Here is an 18976-nt window from a genome sequence, read left to right as displayed (position 1 = left end):
TGGTTCTTAGAACTACCTTATTTTTGTGTATTTGAATAAAAGGTTCCTGTATAGTAAACGCTTGAATTTCGCTTACTCTTCTTAGAGATGTAATGGCAATGAGAAATGCAACCTTCCACGTTAAGAATTGCATTTCGCAAGAATGCATGGGTTCGAAAGGTGGACCCATGAGTCTTGTTAAGACGATGTTGAGGTTCCATGAAGGAACAGGTGGTGTTCTTGGTGGTATAATTCTTTTTAGGCCTTCCATAAACGCTTTAATGACAGGTATCCTAAATAGTGAAGTTGAATGGGTAATCTGCAGGTATGCAGAAATTGCTGCGAGGTGTATCTTTATGGAAGAGAAGGCCAGATTTGATTTCTGCAAATGTAGTAAGTATCCTACTACATCCTTTGGAGATGCATGTAATGGTTGAACTTGATTACTATGGCAGTAGCAAACAAATCTTTTCCATTTACTTGCATAGCAGTGTCTAGTGGATGGCCTTCTAGCCTGTTTTATGACCTCCATACATTCTTGGGTGAGGTTTAAATGTCCGAATTCTAGGATTTCAGGAGCCAGATTGCTAGATTCAGCGATGCTGGGTTTGGATGCCTGATCTGTTGTTTGTGTTGTGTTAGCAGATCTGGCCTGTTGGGTAGCTTGACATGGGGTACTACTGACAGGTCTAGTAGTGTTGTGTACCAGGGTTGTCTTGCCCATGTTGGTGCTATTAGTATGAGTTTGAGTTTGTTTTGACTCAATTTGTTTACTAGATATGGAAGGAGAGGGAGAGGGGGAAAAGCGTATGCAAATATCCCTGACCAATTCATCCATAGAGCATTGCCTTGAGACTGCCTGTGTGGGTACCTGGATGCAAAGTTTTGGCATTTTGCGTTCTCCTTTGTTGCAAATAGGTCTATTTGAGGTGTTCCCCAAATGTGCAAGTAAGTGTTTAGAATTTGGGGGTGAATCTCCCATTCGTGGACTTGTTGGTGATCTCGAGAGAGGTTGTCTGCTAGTTGATTCTGGATCCCTGGAATAAACTGTGCTATTAGGCGAATGTGGTTGTGAATCGCCCATTGCCATATCTTTTGTGCCAGGAGCCACAGCTGTGTCGAGTGTGTTCCCCCCTGTTTGTTTAGATAATACATTGTTGTCATGTTGTCTGTTTTGACAAGAATGTATTTGTGGGTTATGATGGGTTGAAATGCTTTCAACGCTAGGAATACTGCTAACAATTTGAGGTGATTTATATGCAACTTCGTTTGATGTACGTCCCATTGTCCTTGGATGCTGTGTTGATTGAGGTGTGCTCCCCACCCTGACATGGAAGCATCTGTTGTTATCACGTATTGTGGCACTGGGTCTTGGAAAGGCCGCCCTTTGTTTAAATGTATACTGTTCCACCATAGCAGCGAGATGTATGTTTGGCGGTCTATCAATACCAGATCTAGAAGGTGACCCTGTGCCTGTGACCATTGCGATGCTAGACACTGTTGTAAGGGCCTCATGTGCAGTCTTGCGTTTGGGACAATGGCTATGCATGAAGACATCATGCCTAGGAGTTTTAATACCATCTTTGCATGTATTTTTTGTGTCGGATACATGGCTTGTATAACCTTGTAAAAATTTTGAACCCTTTGTGGACTTGGAGTGGCTATCCCCTTTGTTGTGTCGATTGTCGCTCCTAAGTATTGCTGTGTTTTGCACAGCAGAATGTGTGATTTTGCATAGTTGATGGAGAAACCGAGTTTGTAGAGGGTTTGTATGACATACTCTGTGTGGTGTGAACACTTTGTTAGGGAGTTGGTTTTGATTAGCCAATCGTCTAGGTAGGGGAACACGTGTATTTGCTGCCTTCTGATATGTGCAGTTACTACTGCTAGGCATTTTGTAAATACTCTTGGTGCGGTTGTTATACCGAACGGCAACACTTTGAATTGGTAGTGTATTCCCTTGAATACGAACCTTAGGTATTTCCTGTGCGAGGGATGTATCGGTATGTGGAAATACGCGTCCTTTAGATCTAAGGTTGTCATATAGTCTTGTTGTTTTAGCAGTGGTAATACGTCTTGTAGCGTGACCATGTGAAAGTGTTCCGATTTGATGTAGATGTTTAGTGTTCTGAGATCTAAGATTGGTCTCAGTGTTTTGTCTTTTTTTGGTATTAGAAAGTACAGTGAGTAAACTCCTGTGTTCCTTTGTGTACGTGGTACAAGTTCTATTGCGTCCTTTTGCAGTAATGCCTGAACTTCTAATTCCAGAAGGTCTAAATGCTGTTTTGACATGTTTTGTGTTTTTGGTGGGACATTTGGAGGGATTTGGAGAAATTCTATGCAATAACCATGTTGGATAATTGCTAAGACCCAAGTGTCTGTTGTTATTTCCTCCCAAGCTTTGTAAAATTGGCTTAGTCTTCCCCCCACTGGTGTTGTGTGAAGGGGTTGAGTGACTTGTGAGTCACTGTTTGGTTGTAGGGGTTTTGGGACCTTGAAATTTCCCCCCGGTTTCTAGGGAATTGTCCCCCTCTGTACTGGCCCCGAAAGCCTCCCCTTTGGTACTGTCCCTGGTAGGTAGACGGTGTTGATTGTGAGGTGCTGGCTTGTGTGGCTTGACCCCGAAACCCCCCTCTGAAGGGTGTTCTGCGAAATGTGCCAAAAGTGCCTCTGCCCTGCGGGGAATAGAGTGCGCCCATGGCCTTGGCTGTGTCAGTGTCCTTTTTCAATTTCTCAATCGCCGTGTCCACATCGGGTCCAAACAATTGTTGTTCGTTGAACGGCATATTGAGCACTGTCTGTTGTTGTAAGGAAATGCCTCCTTGGCATGGTTGCCCCCTGACTTTTTGCCTTTGCTGATGCTATGTTTACAATTGAAAGTGTGCTGAGGCCTGCTAACCAGGCCCCAGCACCAGTGTTCTTTCCCTAACCTGTACTTTTGTATCCACAATTGGCAGACCCTGGCATCCAGATAAGTCCCTTGTAACTGGTACTTCTAGTACCAAGGGCCCTGATGCCAAGGAAGGTCTCTAAGGGCTGCAGCATGTCTTATGCCACCCTGGAGACCTCTCACTCAGCACAGACACACTGCTTGCCAGCTTGTGTGTGCTAGTGAGGACAAAACGAGTAAGTCGACATGGCACTCCCCTCAGGGTGCCATGCCAGCCTCTCACTGCCTATGCAGTATAGGTAAGACACCCCTCTAGCAGGCCTTACAGCCCTAAGGCAGGGTGCACTATACCATAGGTGAGGGTACCAGTGCATGAGCATGGTACCCCTACAGTGTCTAAACAAAACCTTAGACATTGTAAGTGCAGGGTAGCCATAAGAGTATATGGTCTGGGAGTCTGTCAAACACGAACTCCACAGCACCATAATGGCTACACTGAAAACTGGGAAGTTTGGTATCAAACTTCTCAGCACAATAAATGCACACTGATGCCAGTGTACATTTTATTGTAAAATACACCACAGAGGGCACCTTAGAGGTGCCCCCTGAAACTTAACCGACTATCTGTGTAGGCTGACTAGTTTTAGCAGCCTGCCACAAACCGAGACATGTTGCTGGCCCCATGGGGAGAGTGCCTTTGTCACTCTGAGGCCAGTAACAAAGCCTGCACTGGGTGGAGATGCTAACACCTCCCCCAGGCAGGAATTGTCACACCTGGCGGTGAGCCTCAAAGGCTCACCTCCTTTGTGCCAACCCAGCAGGACACTCCAGCTAGTGGAGTTGCCCGCCCCCTCCGGCCAGGCCCCACTTTTGGCGGCAAGGCCGGAGAAAATAATGAGAAAAACAAGGAGGAGTCACTGGCCAGTCAGGACAGCCCCTAAGGTGTCCTGAGCTGAAGTGACTCTAACTTTTAGAAATCCTCCATCTTGCAGATGGAGGATTCCCCCAATAGGGTTAGGATTGTGACCCCCTCCCCTTGGGAGGAGGCACAAAGAGGGTGTACCCACCCTCAGGGCTAGTAGCCATTGGCTACTAACCCCCCAGACCTAAACACGCCCTTAAATTTAGTATTTAAGGGCTACCCTGAACCCTAGAAAATTAGATTCCTGCAACTACAAGAAGAAGGACTGCCTAGCTGAAAAACCCCTGCAGAGGAAGACCAGAAGACGACAACTGCCTTGGCTCCAGAAACTCACCGGCCTGTCTCCTGCCTTCCAAAGACCCTGCTCCAGCGACGCCTTCCAAAGGGACCAGCGACCTCGACATCCTCTGAGGACTGCTCCTGCTTCGAAAAGACAAGAAACTCCCGAGGACAGCGGACCTGCTCCAAGAAAAGCTGCAACTTTGTTTCCAGCAGCTTTAAAGAACCCTGCAAGCTCCCCGCAAGAAGCGTGAGACTTGCAACACTGCACCCGGCGACCCCGACTCGGCTGGTGGCGATCCAACACCTCAGGAGGGACCCCAGGACTACTCTGATACTGTGAGTACCAAAACCTGTCCCCCCTGAGCCCCCACAGCGCCGCCTGCAGAGGGAATCCCGAGGCTTCCCCTGACCGCGACTCTTTGAACCTAAAGTCCCGACGCCTGGGAGAGACCCTGCACCCGCAGCCCCCAGGACCTGAAGGACCGGACTTTCACTGGAGAAGTGACCCCCAGGAGTCCCTCTCCCTTGCCCAAGTGGAGGTTTCCCCGAGGAACCCCCCCCTTGCCTGCCTGCAGCGCTGAAGAGATCCCGAGATCTCTCATAGACTAACATTGCGAACCCGACGCTTGTTCCTACACTGCACCCGGCCGCCCCCGCGCCGCTGAGGGTGAAATTTCTGTGTGGGCTTGTGTCCCCCCCCGGTGCCCTACAAAACCCCCCTGGTCTGCCCTCCGAAGACGCGGGTACTTACCTGCAAGCAGACCGGAACCGGGGCACCCCCTTCTCTCCATTCTAGCCTATGTGTTTTGGGCACCACTTTGAACTCTGCACCTGACCGGCCCTGAGCTGCGGGTGTGGTGACTTTGGGGTTGCTCTGAACCCCCAACGGTGGGCTACCTTGGACCAAGAACTAAGCCCTGTAAGTGTCTTACTTACCTGGTTAACCTAACAAAAACTTACCTCCCCCAGGAACTGTGAAAATTGCACTAAGTGTCCACTTTTGAAATAGCTATTTGTCAATAACTTGAAAAGTATACATGCAATTTTGATGATTTGAAGTTCCTAAAGTACTTACCTGCAATACCTTTCGAATGAGATATTACATGTAGAATTTGAACCTGTGGTTCTTAAAATAAACTAAGAAAAGATATTTTTCTATACAAAAACCTATTGGCTGGATTTGTCTCTGAGTGTGTGTACCTCATTTATTGTCTATGTGTATGTACAACAAATGCTTAACACTACTCCTTGGATAAGCCTACTGCTCGACCACACTACCACAAAATAGAGCATTAGTATTATCTATTTTTACCACTATTTTACCTCTAAGGGGAACCCTTGGACTCTGTGCATGCTATTCCTTACTTTGAAATAGCACATACAGAGCCAACTTCCTACAGTTGTATCTCGGGTTTAAACCCGGATGTGCGCAACCATGCGTGCCGTCTTATGGTTACCGCGGTATTTATTGTTCTTGCAGCTGTATCCGCTGCATCCATAGAGGAGCGTATTTGGTTATTAGAGATATTTTGTCCCTCCTCAACTACTTGTTTTGCCCGTTTCTGTAATTCTTTGGGTAGATGCTCGATGAGATGCTGCATCTCATCCCAATGGGCTCTGTCATATCGCGCTAGGAGCGCCTGAGAGTTCGCGATGCGCCACTGGTTTGCAGCTTGTACAGCAACCCTTTTTCCAGCTGCGTCGAACTTGCGGCTCTCTTTGTCCGGAGGTGGGGCGTCACCTGATGTGTGCGAGTTGGCTCTCTTGCGAGCTGCCCCTACTACAACTGAATCTGGTGGCAGTTGTGATGTGATAAAAGCAGGGTCTGTGGGCGGTGCTTTATATTTTTTCTCCACCCGTGGAGTTATCGCTCTGCTTTTGACAGGATCTTTAAAGATCTGTTTTGCGTGCCTTAGCATTCCCGGGAGCATAGGCAGGCTTTGATAGGTGCTATGGGTGGAGGAGAGGGTGTTGAAAAGGAAGTCATCCTCAACAGGTTCTGAGTGTAACGACACGTTATGGAACTCTGCTGCCCTAGCTACCACCTGTGCATACGCTGTGCTGTCCTCGGGTGGTGAGGGCTTGGTAGGGTACGACTCAGGACTATTGTCTGATACTGGGGCGTCATATAGGTCCCAAGCGTCCTGGTCATCTTGGCTCATGGTGGTATGAGCTGGTGAATGTGACGGAGTTTGTGCCGGTGATGTATGAGTTACAGGTGGAGGAGAGGGTGGTGGAGTTACTTTCTTCACCACTTTTGCTTGTGGTGTTTGTTCTTGTGTTTGGAACTCGAGTCTCCTTTTCCTCCTGATTGGGGGAAGAGTGCCGATCTTCCCTGTCCCACTCTGTATGAAGATCCGCTTCTGGGTGTGGTCTACGTCAGTGGATTGTAACTCTTCTTCAAATCTGTGTTTGCGCATATGAGAGGACAGTGATTGTTCCTCTGAATACGAGCTGGCAGTCGGTTCGGTTGCAGGGCGTTTTGGCACCGAAACTATGTCTTTGCTTGTTTTCGGCTCCGAGGAGAATTTTCTCTTTTTTGTAGTCGAGCTCTCTCGGCGTCGATCATCCTCGGTGCTGCTGTCTCTGCGTCGAGCAGCTTCGGTTCCGCTGTCTTGGCGTCGACCCTTTTCGGCAGCACTTTCTCGGTCCCGAGATTGCTGCGTGCCTGTGTCTCGACCCGAGTCGGACGATCTCGGCACCAGTTCGCCCTTTTTCGGTGCCGATGGACGGTCACCTATTTTATGGGTTGAGCCATGGCCTGTTGGCAGTGGCGTCCCCTGGGCCTTGTCTGTTTTCCCGTGTGGTGCTTGTTTCGACGTCTTACTCACGGTTTCTTCGACGTCTAACTCCTCAGAGTCCGATTCATGGATGGAGAAGGCTTCCTCTTCTTCTCCTTGTTCCTCGAACCCACGTTGTCCTGTCGGCGTGGACGCCATTTGCAACCTTCTGGCTCTTCGGTCACGGAGCGTCTTTCGGGACCGGAACGCACGACAGGCCTCACACGTCTCTTCCTTGTGCTCGGGCGACAGGCACAAGTTACAGACCAAATGTTGGTCTGTATACGGATATTTGCTGTGGCATTTAGGACAGAATCGGAACGGGGTCCGTTCCATCGGTGTCGATGTTCCACGCGGTCGGGCCGACCAGGCCCCGACGGGGGGTCGAAGTTACCCCGAAGGGCTACCGGAGCTCTTCACGATTCGGTGTCGATTCTATCTAACCCGATACCAAACGAAACAATACAGACGTAGTTTTCCGAAGTTTTGACTATCTTTCCGTCCCAAAACCCGGAGCGAAAAGGAACACGTCCGAACCCGATGGCGGAAAAAAAACAATTGAAGATGGAGTCGACGCCCATGCGCAATGGAAACAAAGGAGGAGGAGTCCCTCGGTCTCGTGACTCGAAAAGACTTCTTCGAAGAAAAACAACTTGTAACACTCCGACCCAACACCAGACGGCGGACTATGCACAGCATGTGTTTCTGCAGCTACACATGCCACCGAACGTTATGTTTTCAAAGATCACAGAAAAAAACCTTACTTCACCCCAACAGGTCTGTGGTGGAGGGGCACGTAAACGATGTTGCTGCTTTGTGGCCACAGTAGGGGAACTTTTGGTTTTGTTGCAGGTACTGCCTACAAAATTGCCAAGCAAGTACTGCTGCTTGTATCGTTGCTGATCTTTTGATTGGAAGGCTTAGTGTGGTTTGTTGTTGGAACTAATTGGCCAGCTGTCTGCAAATTATGTTTGTACTCTAGAAAAAAGTAGATTGTTGTTGATGAGCACACCCATACACATGACCATCCGTGTCCTTGCTTTTTTCCAACATAACTGACTTGTAGGCCAAAGTGATTCCCTCCATCAATCGACAGTGGCACTAGGTGCTGTTGGACCTCTTGAAGGTGACTTCGAAATTAAGAGCCGATCAAGGGGCTGGAAGAAGAAAGCTGATGTTTACCTGTCTTGAGGCTCTATCAGCCACATCCAAGGCACACAGTATATCAGTGTTCGAAATAAACGTGTCCTCTTCTGCAATTTCCTGCGCTTTTCACGTTGGTCGTAGGGTAAGTTTTGCAAGAGTTGGTCCATGCCTTCCTACTAGAATCCTTTATAACAAGCTACCAGTTGGAAATTGCAATGCACCATCAAACTGCAGCTCTGGCAGCAACTCTTGTCAGCAGCAAAATATTTATTCTCTCGTTACCAGGTGCGGGAGTAGCTCTTGCACCTGGCATGAAAGCCTTTTTCTGTTCTGTATGAACTACTAGAAAACCCAGGGATACATGTTAGGGGGTTTTGCAACCGGTTTGAATTTCCTTTACACCCTGCATGTAACCACCTTAGTTTTAAGTTGGTCCTGAAAATTTAAATTATCCTCAGTGCTTTTTAGGACTTTCTTCAGCATTGGAAGATATTGGTTTATTTTTTTTCAGTACACGATATTTATTTGATGAGAAAATCACCCTCCCCCATCTAAGTCTGAATGGTAATCCCACACTGATGTGCTGCTCTATGAACGAAAGTTCAGAATGCAGAAGTGTCGTCGGATGGGGAAGCTTTAATAGGATATGATTCCACAGTATCCGTATACGCGTTTTTACATGGGAGCTACGCATCTTCCTACTCTAGTCTCCCTAGATCTTAAAATGGTGCGAGTCCATTTCTCCATCCATATCAGCAAAAGGTGACTGGTTTCTAGATGAAAGAGGTGTCATAAGTGGATGGTGCATATTTTTCTGTGGAATTGGGCATGTCCTGATCTTTGAGGAAATAGCCTTCACAAATGTTTAAGACTTGTGATAGTTTTGGCACTCAGCATTGTTGCATATGTAGTCTGGTAATGGGAATAAGAAGATGCATTAAGACCATGCTACACAAAAGACAGAAAACACGTTCAACCAAATGGGCAGGTGTCATATTCTTCAAAAGTACAGATGACGGACTTTATTGTGAACTGAGACATTTCTCTCAGCTTTTTGCCCCTTTGTGTCCTGTATGCTGGCCAGTCAGCAAAGTAATGGTAGGCAAATATGCTCGTTAATGTTAGAGGTGCTACTACGACTGCAACTCACTTGGAAAATAGTATTGGCAATAACATGAGACAAAATTTAAGAACTTGAAGCTGGTACAGGGAAGTTCCTAGCCGGTCTTTGGGAAATGTCCTATATCTATTGAACGTAATAAAGGGGAAATAAGTATCCTGCAAATATATAGACACAATTTAGTCCCACTGGCGGAGGAGAAATCTAATTTGGAGCTACCATTTTGAATTCTTCTTACCAGCTTGTTGCCATATTTCAGATCAAGGATGGGAAATATACAGTCTTCAACTTTTTTCTTTACTGAGTAGTAACAGGAGTACTTGTCCATTTTTGCATGGTTTTGCTACCCTTTCTGATAGCCTTATTGTAAAGATTAATCTGTACTCCTGAGCCAGATACTTTAGATGTAGAGCTCTTGATAGCCTTGCAGTTGGAGTGGAAGGACTGTTGAAGAATAACATTTGATTTTGTATCCGTACTTAACTATATTAAGAAACAAACTGTATTTTGTTATCCTACACCTCAAGAGGAAATGATCAAATATCACTCCTCACCCCCAATTTGGTGGTAGATGAAAGAGTCAAAGTAAAGGAGTTATTGCTTGTGACAGGACATTTACCCCTGTCCCCAGAACGCTGCTGTGAATCAATGCCCTTTTGGTTCTACTGTTTTTGAAAACACTGTTTCTGCACAGATTGTCGTTCTGGGCACTGCAGCTGCTGTTGTCTCTACCAAAAAGGTGCATGGGAGTTTTATTAGCCTCTAACATATATCTTGAAGATTCCAACTTCATGCGTTGAGTCTGTTTATCTACATGGGTACAAAATAAGGAACATCCAGAAAATGGCAAGTCTAGAATTTGTCTTTGTCCTTGAAGGGTTAGTGAAGTGGCATTTGCCAAATGCCTACATTAGCTAGGTCCTTGGCTGCACTGATAGTCTGGTCCAAAGTTTTAATTCCCTCTTTGAGAAAATCAATGAAGAATAATTAACTGCTCAGCTCTGCTGATTGGGTGCCCTATGGCCCTTGTCTCCTTGTGGACTATCAGGTCTCTGGCAGGTCGGTTAAGGTTAAGTACAACAGTTATCTTAGAACGTGGGAGAGTAGACAGAAGAGCAGCTTGTCACTACAAAGAATAGGCTACAACCCAGATGCTTATGGCAACAAAGGCTCTGGGTTGATGCTAGCTTTTAACTGCGGCTTCCCTTTTTACTACGCGAAGGGGAAGGGAATTCCTTGGCTCAGATCCAGTTTGAGTAGCTCTCTCCTTAGGAGGTAAGGTGTGTATTTTGTTTCCATATAATAATATAATAACCCCTGAGTGATGGTACCAGGCTCCACACCACAAATCTGCAGTCCTGCAATTTTGAAATACACCAAAAATAGGGTTTTCAGTATTCATTTTGACAAAATATTTGAGGAATTGTTGTAGAAGAAAGCTGGATTTATTTTCTCAACGTTCTGGGTTAAGAAAGATCACCATTCACTGGTTAGTGGCCAATGGAACCCAGTGTCCTCGGAGGGAAAAGGCAAATCATCTTAAAACTAGTGGCATTAGCAAATGAGGCAAAGTGAGTGACTGAGCTTGATGCCCACTACTGCCTACGACCTGGTGCACTAGAAGCTTTGCTTGGAAGTCTAGGGGCTTTGGTGGCGACAAGGAATAAAGCATTTAGCGACCTAAGTATGGAAGTATTTGAGTATGCTAGGTTGCAAGGTAACGTAAAGTTTCTTACCCGTAGGTGTAGTTTTGCAACTTGAAGAATTTTCTGGATTCACAAACTGTGCATTATTCCGCTATCTAGTGGTCGGACCTGGAATTCTCCTCTATTTTGTAGTCCTTTTCTTTTTGATTTTTGTTTGTTAGCAGGCATCAATGGTACCTCCATCTGGTGTCCCCTGTGATGTTGTCATGCTTCCTCCGGAAGTTCCCACCTTTAGTCACCATCTTCAGATTATTTTTTTTTCCTTTCCATTTATTTTTCTCTTCCATCTTCATGGTGGAGGTGGGCGGTTCGCTTGTGAAACCAGAAAAATATTCAAGCTGCAAAACAACACCTAAAGGTAAGAAACTTTACATTTTGCAGCGTGAATCTTTTCTGAATTCACATGCTGTGCATAGATTACATAGCGGTACAGTTCTCTTGTGGAGGATGGGTTGAAGATGTACTTGAATTTGAGAATAAATGTTTTAGTACCTTCTGACCCACCTAAGCTTTCTTGCTCATATGGACGCCAATGCAGTAATGCTTTGTAAAGGTGTGTGTGGATGCCCACGTAGCTGCCATACAAATCTCTTGTAATGGTGTGTTTCCAAGAGAGGCGATGGTTGTCCCTTTCTTCCTTATTGAGTGTGCTTTAGGTTTTGTATCCATTCTTTCTCCTGCTACTGTGTGACATACCTGTACTGTCTCTGAAATCTATCTGCCCATTGTAGCTTTAGTAGCTGGATTTCCCATTATTTGTTCTGCAAATGAGACCAATAGTTTGATTTCCTATATGTTTTTGTTCTCTCCTTATAGTATAGTAACACTCTTCTTTTGACCAAAGTATGCAAAGCTCTCTCTGCCTGATCCTTTGGGTTTTGGAGAAAAAAAAAGGTTATTTGAATAGTTTGATTCATATGGAACTGTGAAACTACCTTTGGTCTGTGAATCTGTCCTCATAACAATTCTGTCTTTATGGCTCTTGTATTGTAAGAGCTTGTATTTCGCTCACTCTCCAAAGCAACGTTACGGCCACCAAAAAGGCAGTCTTTAATGTGAACATCTTATTTGAAATGCTATGTAATGGTTAACATGGTGGTTCCATCAGTAGTGCTACCATCAGGTTAAGGTTCCATGTGGATGCTGGTATCTTCTTTGGGGGTGCTACTCTTTTTACCCCTTCTAAGAAGCGTTTTATTACTGATGCAGTGAATAAACTTCTTCCTAAAGTACCCTGGTGTAAGCTACTATTGCCGCTAGATTAGCCCAAATACATTAGGTGTGTTAAGTATTTTAATAATGTTGATTCCTTACTGTTCTTTCTTAGTAAGCCCCTTTTAAGACACTATAAGGAATATTGCTTCCATTTTAAAGAACAACACCTTTGTGTTGTTAGCCTTCTTGCTTCTCTAATTACCGTCATAACCTTTTCAGATAACTTTAGGTGTCCTAATTCTATGTCTTCAGAAGCCAGGCTGCTAAGCTTAGGCCTTCTGGTTCTGGATGTAGAACTCTTCCCCTGGTTGATTTGGTAACCTTTGAAACCTTCCTCTTGCCAACTGGTTTAGTTCTGAAAACCAGGATTGCCTTGCCCACTGAAGCAATTAATATCAGTGTCATCCTGCTCCTCTTGCATTTGTTGACAGTGTGCAACAGTGGTATTGGGGGAGGTGGGGGTGGGTTGCGTAAGCAAAGGTCCCTGACCAGTTTATGGACAGTGCATTTCCCAGGAACTGGTGGTGATGTTGTCTGGATGCAAAACTTTGGCATTGTGATCCAGCTCCGATTCGTGTGAGCAGGACGCTTGCCTGCTGAGTTTGTCTGCCTCCACATTGTCGTTCCTCTGCAAGTGTATTGCTGTTAAAGATATTTCCCCAGCTCCACAGTTCCTGAGATAGAATTGATAACTGTGGGGGATTGTGTTCCCTCTTGTTTGTTGTAGTGTTGTCTATTTGTATTACAACATATTGACCTAATAACTGCCTCTGAAATGCTTGTAAGGCTAGGAACATCGTTTTCAGTTCTGGGATGTTGATGTGTTGCACTGCCTACTCCCACTTCCAAAGTTCTCTGACCTTGAGTGAGTTCATGTGGACTCCCCATCCCATCTGTTATAGTTATTGAAGGAGTTGGTTGTTGAAATGTCTTTCCCTGCTTTATATTTGCTCTGTTCCACCACGCTATTTCTGTTTCTACTCTTCTTGTGACAACCACCTCATATTCCCAACTCCCTGTCACATGTGATCATTGATTTGGAGCCATTCCTGTAATGCTCTCATGTGAAGTCTTGCATATGGTATTACAGGGATGCATAATGCCACCTTCCCCACTGTCGGAGCTTGCCCCTTCCGGTATTGGTGAGCCTCTGCCATCAATGACCGAGTTCTCTTCTCTTTTGGAAATACTTTTCTTTGAATGGAATTTATTCTTGCTCCCAGAAAAATATTTTCTTGTTCTGGCTGTGGAGATGATTTCTGTATGAGAATACCAAAGTGAGTAGTGTCTTTATTACCTGTTGTATGTGATCTTTGCATTTTTTTCATAAGGCTACTCTCACCAGCCAATAGTCTAGGGTAAAAAGGAATACCCCTTCTTCTGAGGTTCGCTGCTGCTGTTGCCAGGCACTTTCTGAATACCCTGGGAGCAGATTTTATTCCGAAAGCCAGCACTGTGAACTGATAGTGAATCTTGTTCCCCACAAACCGTAGAAATCTTTTGTGGAGTGCATTCATGGGAATGTGCAAGTGACCATCATTTAAGTCTATAGCTGCCATGAAGTCTCCCTCCCGTAGTTGAGGGATTACCTCTTGCAGTGTGGTCACCTTGAATTTTTGCGTCTTTATGAATTTTTTTATGAACATTAAGGCCCTCATTTCAACATTGGCGGTATCAACCGCCTACCGCCACGGCGACGGCTACCAACATACCGCCGCTGTGGCTACAAGCCGTCTACCGGTATCATGACCGCCGGCTGTATTTGCCAGATTGCTGGCGGAACACCGCCGACGGTCATGGCGGCGGACGGGGGTAAGGCATCACTGCTGACAGCAGCACCACCACACCAGCAAAACACCACCGGCCGCATCAGGAGCAAGGGTACAGCCTGGCGGTGCTTTGCTGGCGGACGCTGCCTCTGAGAGCAGCGCCGCAGACCGTCTCCAGCCAGAGGATCCCCTGCAAGCAGGTAAGTCGGGTTCTCCGACCGGAGAGGGGCGTGGGGGGTGTTGTGTGTATGTGGGTGTGTGTAATGGTATGCGTGCATGCAGGTGTGAGTCACATAGGATGCATGCGTGAATGAGTAATTGTGAGTGTTGTGCTGTGAATGCATGTGTGTGACAAGGTATGTATGTGTGCATGCAAGGGTGGTGTGGGTATGCGTGTGTGCATGTGTGTATATGTAAGGGGGCGGGGGCAGGAGCGGGAGGGTGTGGGAGGGCTCTGGGGAGGGAGAGGGGGCCGGGGAAAACCCCTATCAGTGCCAGGGAAGGGATTCCCTGGCACTGATAGTGCCTACCGCCATGATTTTCGTGGCGGTTTGTTTGTCACGAACACCATGCCGGTAGGCCGGATCGTAATCCAGAGGGTAGGATTGTGGCAGCCGCCGGCCTGGAGACCGAAATCTCCAGCCCAGCGGCTGTTACCACCCTGGCTGTCGGTGTGTTAAAGCAGCGGTTTTGGATGGCGGTAACCGCCATAGTCCAAATCCCCTTTTTTTTTTTTGCGCCGGCCTGTTGGCGGTATTATCGCCGCTTTAACATCGACCGCCAGGGTTGTAATGAGGGCTTAAGTCTAAAATTGGACGAAGTGTGTTATCCACCTTGGGAATAAGGAAGTATGCTGAAGAGTTCCCCTTGTTGATTTCCTGCTGGTACCCTCTCTATAGCGTTTTTTGATAGCAATTCTTCCACTTCCTTGAGGAGCTGTGCCGTTTCCTCCTTGGAGTGTATTTTTCTCCTTAGTCTATTTACTGGTGGAATTGCTATGAATTCCATGCAATATCCGAATTGTATCAAATTTAGAATCAATTTGTCTGAAGTTATTTTCCTCCACTCGTGAAGGAAATTTCTTAACCTGTCCCCAAATGCTGTTGCATGCAGTTATGAATGGTGATTGTTGTTGCCCTTTTTGTTTTTGCCTTGCTGTGATGGTACCTGTGCTTGGCTTGATAGCACCCTTGAAAAGCTTCTTATTAGTGCTGAGTCACTTTTGAGTGGGGTTTGACCCTCTCCTGTGGGGCTGACCCCTTCCTCTGTTTTCCCACGAAAGGGCTGCCTGCCTTGTTGTTGGCCCTGCCATCCTTGCTGGGATCCTGTTGACTGGCTTGTTCCCTGAAAACTTGCGTGTGTGTTCCCAGTCTGGAAATTTCACCTTCCGACGGGTCTGCGTGATGGTGTTGCCCCTCTACGCATTACTCCTCGATGGCACCCATCGATTTTCCGGTCTCGTTATCTTTCCTTAAATGGTTCATGGGCTATTGAGGATATTTGCCTGAACCTCTGGTTTGAATCCTGAGATTCTTAGCCATGAGTGAATTCTGATGGTTACCCTCATTTGACGGCTGGATGTATCTGATGCATTCAAGGCTGACTTCAGGCATGTACTGGCAATGTTTTCCCCATTATCTACCAGGTGTGCCGCCCTCTTCCTGTACTTTTCTGGAAGGAGCATCATTAGGTCTCTCATTTCCTCCCAATGCTGGCGGGCATGTCGGTTTAAGAGAGCATTTGAGTTGGAAATGCACAACTGGTTAGCAGCGCTGAGTTCCACTTTCCTCCCCATGAGCTCCATCTTCTTTCTCTACTTTTCGGAAGTGAGGCCAATTGTTGTGGGTACATTTGTTCTCTTCCTTGCTGCTGTTGAGACAATGATAGAGTCTGCTGGTCCTGACCCTTTAATATAAGCAGGATCCTTTCTCAAGTTCTTTTATTTTTTCTCAGCTCTTGGGGTTACTCCTCTGCAAGTGGCAGGATCCTGAAATGCTTCCCTTCCCTGGTCCAGAACACTAGGGAGCATCGACAGAAATTGATTTCTTGCCTGTGTTGGAATTAAAGTCTCCAAAAGAAAGCAAGATTGCGGCTTTTCTTCTTCCATCTGGACCCCAAATCTATCAGTCACCTGCTTGATGGCTTGACTGTACATGTCTATGTCATCAGAGGGAGAGGTCCTTGAAGGGTAAGTGTCCACTCCTTCCTCTGGGGAGCTTTACACGAGTTGGTCTTCCTTTTCCTCATATAAGGGTTTTTCCTCCTCTTGTTGAGGCTCTGGAGGAAGTGGAGGTTCGAATTCCTCCACACCCTTGTCTGCAAACTCCTTGTGCGCCAAAGCCTTTTGCGGGATCCTGAAGCCTCTAAAACTGTTGTTGAACTCCTTCATTTTCTGGAGGAGTAGAGCCATTTCGTCCTCCAGTCTTTTTTGTTTCTTTCCTTTTCTGCGATACGTTCTTCGTGGTTGAGACTGGTTTGCTTCCTCTTGCTTGCAGGAGTATCTTATGACAAAACTTTGGTTGTCGAGCTTCGGTGATCATGTTTTGACCCGTCTCTTTTTGACGTTGTGTTGTCTTTATCCCATATGTCCTTCGATGGCTTGGGTTCTTTGGGAGTCTTTCCTCCACTTGATTCCCCCTTGAGGGAACTGTGGGACTCCTCCTCTCTGGGCATGTCTGAGGGCGGTGTGTGTTTCAACGCGGCGGCTCCCCTTGCTCTCCACGAGTCTGCTTTCTTGGACTCAGATGATTTTTTCACTGCCGAGGACTCTCTTACCTTGCTCTTTGTCTTCGTCACCTGCACCTCGAACAATTTCACCTCTGCGTCCGATGTCTCTACACCTGCTTCCCTGGCAACATTGTCCTCTTCACCAGAGAGGCCCAATGTCCCTCACAGATGGTGTTGTCTGCTGGGTCTGCATGCTGTGGTGAGCTCTTCTCTGGCTCTCCTTTGTCCTGAGCGTTTTTTGTGTAAATGCTGAGCATGCGTTGCAGTCCGCGCTCGGGTGGTCGACTGGGAGGCAGAGGTTGCAGACTGGATGCTTATCCTTCCGAGCAAACTTGTGGTGGCAGTTCTTACAAATCTGGAACCGTGTTTTTTCCATCTAAGCCAGGGAGCCTCTGAGCGGGTATTCTCCACAGTTCGTATCAACTTGTTTAAAACTTTCCTCTTTCAATCTTCTCCCCGGTTCCTGTGTCGGTGTTGTAGGCGAACCCGGTAACCTTTTCAGCTAATGTTTCACCTTTTCGTCACAATCTTCTTCCTTGTGTTGTGCATCCTTCAGTAGGCTTCCAGACCCAAAGGTGGAAAAAAAGAATCTGAAGATGGCGACTAAAGTTGAGAGCTTCGGGAGGAAATATGACGATGTCAAAGGGGACACCAAATGGAGGTACTGTTGATGCCTACCAACAAACAAAAAACAGAAGGAAAAGAAGCACTACAAAATACAGGAGAATTCCGGACCCAGCCACTAGACGGTAGAAAAATGCATAGCATGTGATCTAGAAAAGATTCACCCTGCAAAACTGACCCTGCTCCCACCCTCCCATCATGTGTTCTCGTGTGAAGCAGTCCACTTGGCTGATAAATGGTTTTCGTTTTAGGATAAAAGGGATCTCTGCTGGATGCAGTGATCACCAATATTATTTGCAGAGGTATTACATGCAAAAAGGCTGCTTTATAATGTTTTTTCCAATTACCTTTAAATGTACTAGCTAATGGTTGTGTCTCTAGTGTGACAGAAATGAGGCAACTGGAATGCTTTATTTGATACTTCATTTCAACTTAATTCAAAACCAACTTTTTGGGGATTGTTGTGTTTCAGTGCCATTGTAAGCCGTCCATTGATCTGACAAAAGCTACTATCTGGGTTCTACACGCTGCTCAACACTGCTACTGCTACAATGTTTGTAATTATCCTCCAATTTGGTAGAGGAAGCTGTCCTTTAAACTCTAGAAGACTGACTGACGTGCAAGAAGGAATCCAACCTTTCCTATCCTCACATGGCTAAACGCATGGACAGGAACTTACCTGTCATACACTAGCACAAGATGCAACACGTGAACACCAATATATACTTACCCTGCCCACCACTCCACGGCCTCGGACTGTCTCCAGGGTGCCTGAGAGACTGAAAATTCTCCAGTGTCGCTCCCGGAGCTGCACCACTTCAACACCCAAATTCTCCAAGCGGATACAGTAACGCCACTGAAGAAGACAAATATAACAGGGTCAGAGCTCATTCAAAACTGCGAGTGGATTGGCTGACACGCCCCTCCACATAATTCTAGAACATGTCTAGAGCAAGCCAGAGCTTTCCCAGTTTGATTGCACACGATGTAAACTAGTGAAAGCAGGCCTAGCTTTTAAGATGAAACAAAACAAACGGTATAATATTGAATTAAGTATATCTTCTGCTTTCAGCATACGTTCGCACAAATGCCAAATAACACACACATCTATCTAGCTCTCTCTCTCTATATAGATCTCCACACTCCTTCCTGCAATCAGAGAAGGGAATAACTGGGGAGGAATGAAAAAAATCTAATGAATTATGTGCATACATATGACGAAGTTCAAGTTGGAAGTGTTACCTTGATACGATAAGATACAGCGCAATGTGGATAATGCTTTGTAATAATGCTGAATGTTATACACAGTATAAGATGGCAGTCTCTTTTTCAGTTTGCTTGTGTCCTTTGTTTATGTTTATAACACTGGCAACGGTATGTGGTAGTTTGTATAAAGCACTTTAGCAATATGGCGTCGGTATTGTGAACAAGGGATCACGTCTCAGCTTTATAAAAAGGTTTGAACTGCAGCCATGGGAGTGCCTGTCGCCTCTTTGATGAAGGGAAGGAGCTTGGAGTTATGGAGTACATGTGTGCGGGTGTGTTGCAGAAAGCACTGCCAATGTTCTGGTGCATAAGACAACCGCAATTAACTGGGAAGTGCTGCCTTACACAACACAAGCACACCTCACCGATGCCAACCGCCATACCAACACTGCCAAGGAGAAAACATAAAATTCAACATTAAGTACTAAACAGATACCAATTTCACAGCCTTTCCAAGATACATATCCTGCTCCTTTTAAAGGAAAAAAAGATTATATAAATCAGGTCTAGATATAAACCCTGGAAAAGTCTAGGCTCCCGTTTGTGATAG

The 18976-nt window shown here is 46.1% G+C and overlaps 1 protein-coding gene across 1 annotated transcript in view; it reads right to left on the bottom strand.

Annotated features, from left to right (window-relative positions):
* The window catches only part of POLDIP2 (DNA polymerase delta interacting protein 2), a 200970-nt gene that overhangs the window by 13923 nt on the left and 168071 nt on the right, over positions 1-18976 (bottom strand). The window contains exon 9 of the mRNA XM_069226155.1: positions 17891-18016. Within this exon, the coding sequence (XP_069082256.1) occupies positions 17891-18016 (126 nt within the window). The remainder of the gene's footprint in view (positions 1-17890; positions 18017-18976) is intronic.

The sequence above is a fragment of the Pleurodeles waltl genome, chromosome 3_1 (genome assembly GCF_031143425.1).
Source record: "Pleurodeles waltl isolate 20211129_DDA chromosome 3_1, aPleWal1.hap1.20221129, whole genome shotgun sequence".
Taxonomy (NCBI): domain Eukaryota; kingdom Metazoa; phylum Chordata; class Amphibia; order Caudata; family Salamandridae; genus Pleurodeles; species Pleurodeles waltl.
This window is presented reverse-complemented; position numbering and strand designations above follow the sequence as displayed.